The following is a 9,781-nucleotide window of genomic DNA, read 5'->3' as shown; positions in this document are numbered from 1 at the left end:
TCCAAGATGGAAATAAGCTTTCATACTTTATAATCACATTTCCAACAACTGAGAAAATGTAATGGTCCATCTCAAAACATTTGAACTTAGAATGCATTTTTGCACAGAAAATGACCATGGTTTTTATTACCGTACGTACGTCTGTTTTTCGTGTGTGGATTTTATTCGATGTTACTAGTCGTTGTCAGAAGCTATTTGTTACCCAGCATTCCAGCTGCACTTCTTTATCATCACAAATAAATCTAGATTTTCATTTCGATGCACATGTAAAAATATCATTTTCTGATAGCAATAGTGACCTCCAGTGAGAAACTAGCTTCAGTCTGCATGAAATCATGCTCATTTTGTGTAATCCTAATTATGTTGTTTAAAGAAATGTGTGTTTCGGAGTCAGTGACACTGCAGTCTTCAACCAGAAGCTCTCAGGATGACATTTATAAGGACGTATTCGAACAGCTGACTCTTGTCACATTGGGGGATTGCAGGAATGAATATGCAGTAAACAATGATGAAATATGGACTATTGCTGCCAAATGTGTTTGGATTCTGCACTGAGTGGCTCCCCAGACACACTTCTGCACTGGGAAACGAGACGGGTCAAATCTGGACACTTTCAAATCTATTAGAAGAACAGGCCAGGCTGGTTCCAGTTACACAGCAGACAATGTTCAAGCAAAAGCCATGAATTCGTCTCACATTGATTAGTGTGTTGGGTCTGAAGCTCGACTTCACCACTAGAGAGCAGCATCCGGTTGAGCTTTGACATGCACACACTTCTCCCAACATTTCTCTGAATATGCATACTTAAATTATTGCTTTGATAAAGCAAGTCATCTGGGGCATGATTTAAAAAATAGAGCAAAATGCATTTTCTAAACTTGGGCCAGACTCGCCTAATAGTTAACTTTTTTTACACACTGTAAAAAATATTTTCAAGATTTATCACAACATATTTTCTCTTGTCAAATCAACTTTATAATAAGTTGATTTAGTTGAGATAACTTATTATTTTGAGTTTCTGATGGTTAAATTAATCTACTTCATTGTATTAATCAACATTAATCCAGTTCAATCAACTTAAAATTTTAAGGCAACCCAGGTTACTTACTTTTTTAAGTTAAACCAACAATATTTTTTTTACAGTGTAGTAATCACAACATTTTTTCTTTCGTCAGATCAACTTAAATAATTTATTTAGTTCAGATAACATATAATTTTGAGTTTCTGATGGTTAAATTAATCTCCTTCATTGTATTAACTCACTTTTTCCAGTTCAATGAACCTAAAACTAAGGCAACCACTTACTTTTTTAAGTTAAACCAACAATATTTTTTACAGTGTTATTATGCATGCCTATGAAATCATTAGGCTATAATTGTACTTTTAATTAAACGTACATTATTCTGGAAATATGTGACTTGACATCCATATTTATGACCATTTAGCAATTAATATAAAACAATATGTAATAAAAATCAGTGCATTAGACTCGTTTTTATTAATCGTTTTCTTGCATAAAAATGTGTTGAATTGAATTTTATTGCGTTTTCATAATTACGTTTATTTTAGATTTTGCACACCTAGGCTCATTTGTTGATTCGTGTATTTAATCAGAGGAATTGGAAATTATCACTTCATAATAATAATGCGTCGCGCGCGCGTTCCTTCCATTAAACGTGGCGCGTTATTGCAGTAATTCATCACGCCGATCATGAACGCATGCAGGCTTATTTCCATCTGGCTTCTTTCAAGAGCGATGACTTTCAGTAAACAAGTGCACAATCGATCACTGCAGAGCATTAAGGGCCCTAATCGGGCCAGCAGGAGCTCTGTGGGGTGGATCTTCGACTGGACTGTAATGGTTTGTTATGACCTTTCCGCGTTTCCATTAGTCTCGCTGTTATTTAACAAGGAGCTTTTGATTTAACCCCGCGTATATTGGCCAAGAGGAGTCACTGGATTCCTTTACAAACAAAAGGCCAAAGACACTTCAGTCTGCGCTGCTCATGTAAACTCAAGGGTTTTAAGGGGCATCTTGAGCCTATTAGCATCGACGATAATAAAAATCTATACTGACAGCCTTATTGGTGCATAATATCATTTCTGCTTTGCTTTATTCAGAGTAAATAGGCCTAGTGTGCGTTCATCCAAATTGTATCATTGGACATCCTGCTATACTGACATGGGTTAAAAAAACATTAGGCATTATAATAAAGAGTAGATTGTAGTTATTGTGTCTATAAAATGTCTGTTTTGTCTTCGCTTTGTGTCTAGAAAAACATCCTCACTGAAGCAGAATGAGCACCATTTTCCTCTCTAAATGCATTTATGTTTATTATATACAGGAGGAAATGTAATGAAAAAATATAGCCTATATGAAATAGATTTTTTACGGCGCTCTTAAATATCGCTAAGTCGCGTTTGCGTGAAAAGTCGTGAGTGGAAACGCATATATGAGGAAGAAAAAAAATATAGCCATATATATATATGGCTAGGCTATATATTTTTTTCTTATTATTATGATTATGATATATATATGAATAAATATGGAGAGAAAAAAATGTAGGGTATACGGCACTTTTATTCAGAGAGCAGTAAATATCGCTAACACGAAGATCGCGAAATCGCGTTTGCGTGAACTGAGGCCGTTTGAGCGCTTTCTGTAGCCTATTTATATGCCTATTTAGGGGGAAAAAGGCTATTGGACATTTACATTATTTTTTTTAAAACATTAAGATTTTAAATATTTTTGATGTTTTGCTAAGGTCACAAAAATAATTCACGACGAGACGAAATGTAAAGTCATAAGCTCGCACACTGCTCAAGTAGGCTATAGCTAGGCTAGTAGTTCTTGGCCTTGGTTAAACTATTTATAAAAATCAAATAGGCCTATATATAGTTTTGATAAGGTGCTATAACACCTGTTGACCATCATAAAGATCAATTACATCATTCGCGATCTTCAATGACACTTGAATTTCCTTAACGAAGCGTTTAGGACTGTAGGCTATTCAACACAGTCTCATGAAGATGCGTATCTATACCACGAGTGTCATTTCTCGTGGCATTTATACGCCAAAAGTGTTTTTTCGTGTATATGGTACGCACTAAAAAACCCTGGGTTAGGTTTAGGGGGGAGGGGGGTGGGGAGTTCGTGCGTATTATACGCAAAAAAGTGCGTATCATATGTACGCAAAAATCGCGTGCCAAATACACGAAAAAACTGTTTTTGGCGTATAAATACCACGAGAAATGACATTCGTGCCATAGACACGAACTTTCATGAGATCGGGCTGGGCTATTTGCACGACCTTTCCTTTTCTGAAATGTATGAAACATTATCCGGTGAACAGAAATGAGTCTGTGATAGCCTAGTTGACTTCTAGCCTATATTTTTTTGCGCTGCTTCACTAATATTATTAGGCTACCGAACGATTTCCATCCTGTCAAGGGTGCGTTTAAAAAAGCAATTAATAATCCGTGACAAATGTTTCCCGAGGCTGTCAAATACCCCCAAATGAACCGCAGAGAGCTGGCTAGATCGCCATTGAACTCTCAGGACAGTGATTGCATCAACCAGGGGGAATTTGGGAAAAACAAACCAATTCCACAAGGTCCCCAAACTTTCCCAGGATCGGCATTTAACGATTATGATATTTTACTAATGTCTTAATGTTTCCGGCATGACGGGCCCTGTCACTGCTAACAGACAGATGCTCCTGATGGGGGGTCCAGAAATAAAGTCATTCCCAAAGGACCAGTATATGATATTATCGGGAAGAAAGTTCCTATTCCCAGATCAAATCACTAAAGTGATTAAGGCAAGTAGCCGATAATGTTTTATCTAACCACGACAGACGTGCAATGGGAACGGGATGATTTCTGGTGTTTAATTGCTACAGCAGATGACTGTGTGCTTTCAACACGGATATATTTATCACAATACAGGCGTAGATATAGATAGGAATGCAGATATGGATATGGACAATAAAGATATCCGGAAGCTCTGGGTTGAACCTGTTTTCTTCCGTATAGACAGTGCATTGTAGACCGAAACTTTCAACCTGGATCTTTTGACCCGAGCACGATATTATTTCATAAACTCAATTTGTAGTTGTTGTTGTTTTTTTTTTTTACATAAATAATATAGCCACTCGTATTTTTTTTATAAAGCTTCAAAAACATAAAAGAAAAAGGAGAAGCAAATATGTCTTAGAATTACATTCTGCAAAATCTTATAATGTCACGAATTAATCTCAAAGAATCATAAACGCCTTTTTTCAAGATTTACGCATTTCAATTTTGTATTGAATAGTTATGAATATTATGAATGAAGGATTTCAAATGAGTAAAAAAAAAAATTTTTTTTAAATGACTTATTAAAACATTTTGTATTCTTAATTGAAACAACGGAATGTCATTCGTATTCACAAATAAAATAAATCATAACATGTTTAAATTTAAGTTTAAGATTTATACAAAATGTTTTATCAAGATCTAGTCTTTTTTACACATGTAAATTTGTACTTCTAATATGAATAATAGCCTATAGGTTTATTCAATTCAATTTGATGGAATTTTACTATTAATTGAAACGCGTAAATCTTATGGGAAAACGCGTGTGTATAATTTTCATTTCAGAATAAAAAAACAGAAAATGTTATTGCAAGTATAGGCTACAATAACCGCATAATTATGAACTAAAAAAACGGGAAATAAAATTACATTTAGATTAATTTTAATGTTAAAAACGGACCCATCTTTAAAGAAACATGCCGTTTGAATTAAATTATGCCTACTAAATATTATTAGTCGTGGTTTAGTAAAATTAGGCTACATTTTAAATGTGATTCTCATTTTGATGTTAAGTGCATACCTGTAAGCGTTCGCCGCTCAGGTTTTATGATCTCGCTCATGACTCTCAGGGTTCAAGACGCGCCGCCGGCACCTGAAATAACGCGCGGCTTCACACGCATGCGGCGCGTCTTCCGCATCCTCTTCCCTGGATTGTTTTGACTGCTTGATCGAGAGCAAAGCGCTACATTTCATCTCTAAATTTAAACCGGAATGGAGTCATTCGAAAACACCGTGATCGGAGGCAGCCGGGGTCATTGACCTTTCCGGGATCACGAACAACACCAGCGGGAGAGAGATATTCTAACATTAAAACAGCATGGGGAAAACTCATCTGCTATTATTAATGACCATAAATATCTGACAGGGCAACACGCACCCCACTACCAACCCATGCGTGTCATTTGCACGTAAAAACTGACTTTAGCGTAGACCTATTGCACTATAAACACACTGCGTGCTATAAAGACGCATTTTGGGGCAACATACAACATCATCTGTGATGCCTTAAATAGTTTCGCAAATGCATACAGATTTTATAGGCCTATATAAATAATAATATAATTATAGTTTTTTGTTTATATAATAGCCTATATGCGTGCGTGGATGTAAAAATGAGCGCGACACAAAATGTATATTTTTAATATATATGGAGAATCTAAAATTTATAGATCATTTTTGCAAACTTTTATTTTAGATGTGATTAATAGGCTATATAAAACAAATGTAGCTACTAATATTTTTATCTGTTTTTGTCTTCCCACTATAAACAGCATTTGAAAAGCGCTTTAATTTTGGCACAGTATTATATATGGTTGTCATGGGCTGAACTTGTACATATGTATGAAGTATCGCCTCTGAAGTTAATTGTGTTTTCGTTACAGCGGAGAATAGATTTCCTCTGTTTATTATAAGCATAAGGACGGATTTGCGTCACCGCGCGACTTGCGAGTTGAGATAAAGTTGCACAAATATTGAAAAAAGGAAGTGCTAACAGTCATTATAGAGTTCCACCTCTGCGAGCCGGAGGAAATAAGGGTCCTCTGCTGTATCCTAAAATACTAAAGCATCTTCTATTTCTGGCCTAAATCTAGCAGGAATATCCGCTCATTTAGCCTGAATCACAGCTCATCAAAAACAGGATGAGTCGCGTCGAGAAACTCCCAGAACACACTCGAGGAGAAGACTGTTATGATTGAGGAGCATTCGAGTTTCAGAGTTTGTTGTTTGCATATTTATTAAAAAAAAAATTATATTATTATTTAAAAAAAACTGATATTGATTGCAAAACTCGTTATTAATTTGAATGCATGACATATTTAATGTGTTTCTAAAATCATAAGTGCAACATTAAAAAAAAAACGATATATATATATTATGCATCCCATGTAAACTAAAACTTATTTGCTAATATATCGAGACTTAAGTATTTATTTGCATATACACCCATTTAATAAATCGTTGCCTACATCTTCACGTGCAATATCCAAGTATTGCGATTTAATTCCAATGGTTGCATGTTTTGCGCATTAATAATGGTTGGTTTTTAATGGACGTGCTCTCGGTCAAACTCATATTCTGTGGGGCGTGTTGAACACTTCTGTCAACTTCCATTGGCTCAGAGAGAGCCAATCAATAACAGAAGCTCGGACTCCTGTGTGGAGTTTCATACTCGATGAGGAACGCGAGAGAGAGTTCAACTCTTTAAACTCGACCGTGCATGAGCTTCTCTGTCAGGAAGGTTTGGCTTCTCCTGCCGGGATGTACACGACGGGACTCAACCCGTTTTACGCATCGAACTTTAGCCTTTGGACCGCGTACTGTTCGGGTGGCTTTGGGGTGGATAGCATGAAAAAGCCCTCGTTCTGCATTGCCGATATTCTGCACGTCGGAGATGCGGAAAATATCCCCGGTTCATCGTCGCTTATGGCTCACATTGGGGCGCGCGCGTCCGGGTCTCCCCTGCGCCCGTCCCCGGTCACTCCAGACGCGCGCGCGTATCACCGGCACGGAATACACTTGACATCAGTGTCCAGATCCCCCATGCACGCGCATTCAGCGCCCCCGCCGTCCAGCAAAGACCTCAAGTTCGGGATCGATCGGATATTATCCACAGACTTCGAGCCGAAGGCGAAAGATGCGCCATCGTTGCGAGGTAAGAGTGTTTTTATGAATCTGTTTTGTTGTTTTTGTGAGTGTATCCCATCACACCTCACTTTTGACAAGAGGACAGAACAATTAGATTAATTTAGACTACAGTGAGCCGCAAGACGCGTCCATCCTAATATCCTATGGCCCTGTTTATGCAATTAATACAATTGGAATTAGTTGAATTGTTTGGTTTTTGTCGTTCTGGAACAGATCTCACATCGATTGTTAGTCTGAATCGGCAGTCAGCAGTCCATGTGTCTGCCAGCCCGTACTTCGCGTCCATAGACGAAACCTCCTCCATGATGGGTTCAATAAGCAGACAATCAGGGCAACATCAGTTTCAGGACTCCTTCCCAGGTAGTGTAGACATCACATCCCAGCTGAGCCATAAAGAGGGATGAATCTTTAATTCCTGCAGTGTCTTTGAATGCATGTGAATGCGGTGGTTCTTTCGCACATGCACATGTACAGATGATTCAATAACACGCACTCTGGTCAGTGATAAAGTCATCGCATGATGCGTTGGTTGGTCTAAATTGCATTGAAATGCCCGTGTGTCCTAATGGCGCGTGTTTTTTTTGCCTCAAACAGGGCCGTATGCGGTGCTTTCCAAAGACACAATGCCTCAGACCTACAAGAGGAAAAGATCCTGGTCCAGAGCCGTGTTCTCCAACCTGCAGAGGAAAGGCCTGGAGAAGCGCTTCGAGATCCAGAAGTACGTCACGAAACCGGACAGAAAACAACTGGCGGCGATGCTGGGCCTCACCGACGCACAGGTGATAGGCTACCTAATAATGACATTTATAGTCAACAATTGAACCGTTCATCAAAGTTATGCATGCATTTTGAACAAAACCCGTTCTAGGACAACTTTTTTGATCCACTTCAAATGTTGACTACTAATAAATAAATTAATTAATTAATTTAAAAATATCATGAAATAATGAAATTAACTTGAGACGGCGCGGGCCATCTGGAGTGCTCGTGGAAAAACTGCAGCATTGCGACACACACATTTCTAGAGAAATGAAAGTCAATCATAACGAATTATTGCAAATAAAGGAGGGGTTCAGTCGTTTCATTTCAAAACAGCCTAATTTAAGACATTGGGCAAGAGTTTCGGTCTTGTTTTATATCGGAAATGACACGAAAACAGCATGAGGAATCCGATAAGAGTTTCAAAACTTTCCAGTAATGTTTGGAAACTGTCTGAATCTCTGCCTTTAAAAAAAATTCACTTGTGGCATTTCGATCAAAACCTTTTGATTTATGGTTTGTGCATGCATTTTGTGTTAGGCTAGCTATAATTGTGTGGCCTAGCTAGATGTAAATGCAATTAATGCACGTTGATCTTTTAATTGTTAATCACTAAAACATCAAAAATGCATGCAATAAATAATAATAATTTTAATAGGCTACATACAATTAAACATGCATTAGGCTATTGGGTTTAAAAATATGAACCAAAACTATTAGCCAATTAATATTTGAACCAAATATGAACTAAAACAACCCATAGTTTTTAGAGTGTATAATATAATTTTATTAAAATAACTTTATTCTAGAGCTGCTAAAACCAAAACAATTTGTTATTTTAATTCAGTATTATCTTTGTAAAGCTGCTTTGAAACGATTGTTAAAAGCGCTTATAAATTAAAGTGACATAAATCCATACATCAAATATTCTTGCATAATAATTATTATAACCTTGTTTTAGGTAAAAGTTTGGTTCCAGAACCGGCGGATGAAATGGAGGCATTCCAAAGAAGCGCAGGCGCAGAAGGACAAAGAGAAAGAACCGGATAAATCCACCGAGACCGAGCAGAAGGAGCGCGACGACTCCGAGTGCGAAAGCGAACCGAGCGAGTCCGAATTCGAAGACAATACGGAGGACAAAAGCGACGTGGACATTTCTGACCTCAACAAAGCCAGTGTGATTATTCCCGGAGCTCCGACTGTCAGCACGCAGGACACAACCAGCACACACTCCACGACAGAACCGAGTCCAGCCACACGAGTCCTGCCGGAACCGAGTCATCTGATGTGAACAGCTCAAACACTCGAGTAGGCCTACTGCCGGAACCGAGTCATCTGACGTGAACAAACACACGAGCCTGCCAGGACCGAGTCATCTGAAGTGAACACCACAACAACACACAGCGTCTGACGGGATAGAGACAAATACAGCTCACACTCACTCACTCACACACACACACACACACACACACACACACACACACGCACGCAGGCCTTATCGGTTCATCATGTCTTCCATCGTGAAACAGACCCTTCGTGATCCCCGAGGAAGGAAAGCATCGCTCTGCTTTAACCGAATCGCTCGTCTTTTTTTTAATGACGATTTGGGAATCGAATGTTCATGAATTAAGACTTGATTGTATTATATTTTGTCTGTAAGTATTTGCACTGAAAATGTAAATAAACATTTGTTACTAATAATCTAAGTGTATTTATGGAAATTCAATAACATCTCAAATTAAATAGGCTAACGATTAACCGAGTATAAAAACAGCGAATGCGTTTACAATTTTGTCATTTTTTAAATAGCTATTGTTAAAATATATATATATATATCGCATAATTATAATATCGCCTATACATTATTATTAATCTGATTCTTATTTACATTGTGTTAGCCTATATCAAGCATTTCATTCGCGAGGAACACATTTCTCACTAATGATTGTCGGATGGCAACATTGCATAATTTACGACGAAGACATTTTCACAAGTTTGCATGAAAGATTATAGATTAAAC

The 9,781-nt window shown here is 37.7% G+C and overlaps 1 protein-coding gene across 2 annotated transcripts; it reads left to right on the top strand.

The window, feature by feature from the left end:
* Positions 1–6,333: 6,333 nt before the first annotated feature.
* Positions 6,334–9,462, top strand: hlx1 (H2.0-like homeo box 1 (Drosophila)). Of its 2 annotated transcripts, XM_039690210.2 has the most exons (4): positions 6,334–7,009; positions 7,216–7,362; positions 7,597–7,781; positions 8,723–9,462. In XM_039690210.2, the coding sequence occupies exons 1-4, from the start codon at positions 6,616–6,618 to the stop codon at positions 9,050–9,052; spliced, it is 1,056 nt and encodes a 351-aa protein (XP_039546144.1). In that variant the 5' UTR covers positions 6,334–6,615; the 3' UTR covers positions 9,053–9,462. The 2 variants fall into 2 exon arrangements, with proteins under 2 accessions (XP_039546144.1, XP_039546145.1); XM_039690211.2 differs by lacking the exon at positions 7,216–7,362 and having other exon boundaries at positions 6,342–7,009.
* The last annotated feature ends 319 nt before the right edge of the window (positions 9,463–9,781 follow it).

Source organism: Pimephales promelas, chromosome 13, assembly GCF_988280905.1.
Source record: "Pimephales promelas chromosome 13, fPimPro1.hap1.1, whole genome shotgun sequence".
Classification (NCBI taxonomy): Eukaryota; Metazoa; Chordata; class Actinopteri; order Cypriniformes; family Leuciscidae; genus Pimephales; species Pimephales promelas.
This window is presented reverse-complemented; position numbering and strand designations above follow the sequence as displayed.

What these genes read in the sequence shown, in the direction of transcription:
- hlx1 (XM_039690210.2), top strand. Translation starts at nt 6,616, where the DNA reads ATGTACACGACGGGACTCAACCCGTTTTACGCATCGAACTTTAGCCTT. An exon ending in AGATGCGCCATCGTTGCGAG is followed by an intron (nt 7,010 to 7,215) that starts GTAAGAGTGTTT and finishes GTTCTGGAACAG; the next exon opens with ATCTCACATCGATTGTTAGT. An exon ending in TGGGCCTCACCGACGCACAG is followed by an intron (nt 7,782 to 8,722) that starts GTGATAGGCTAC and finishes ACCTTGTTTTAG; the next exon opens with GTAAAAGTTTGGTTCCAGAA.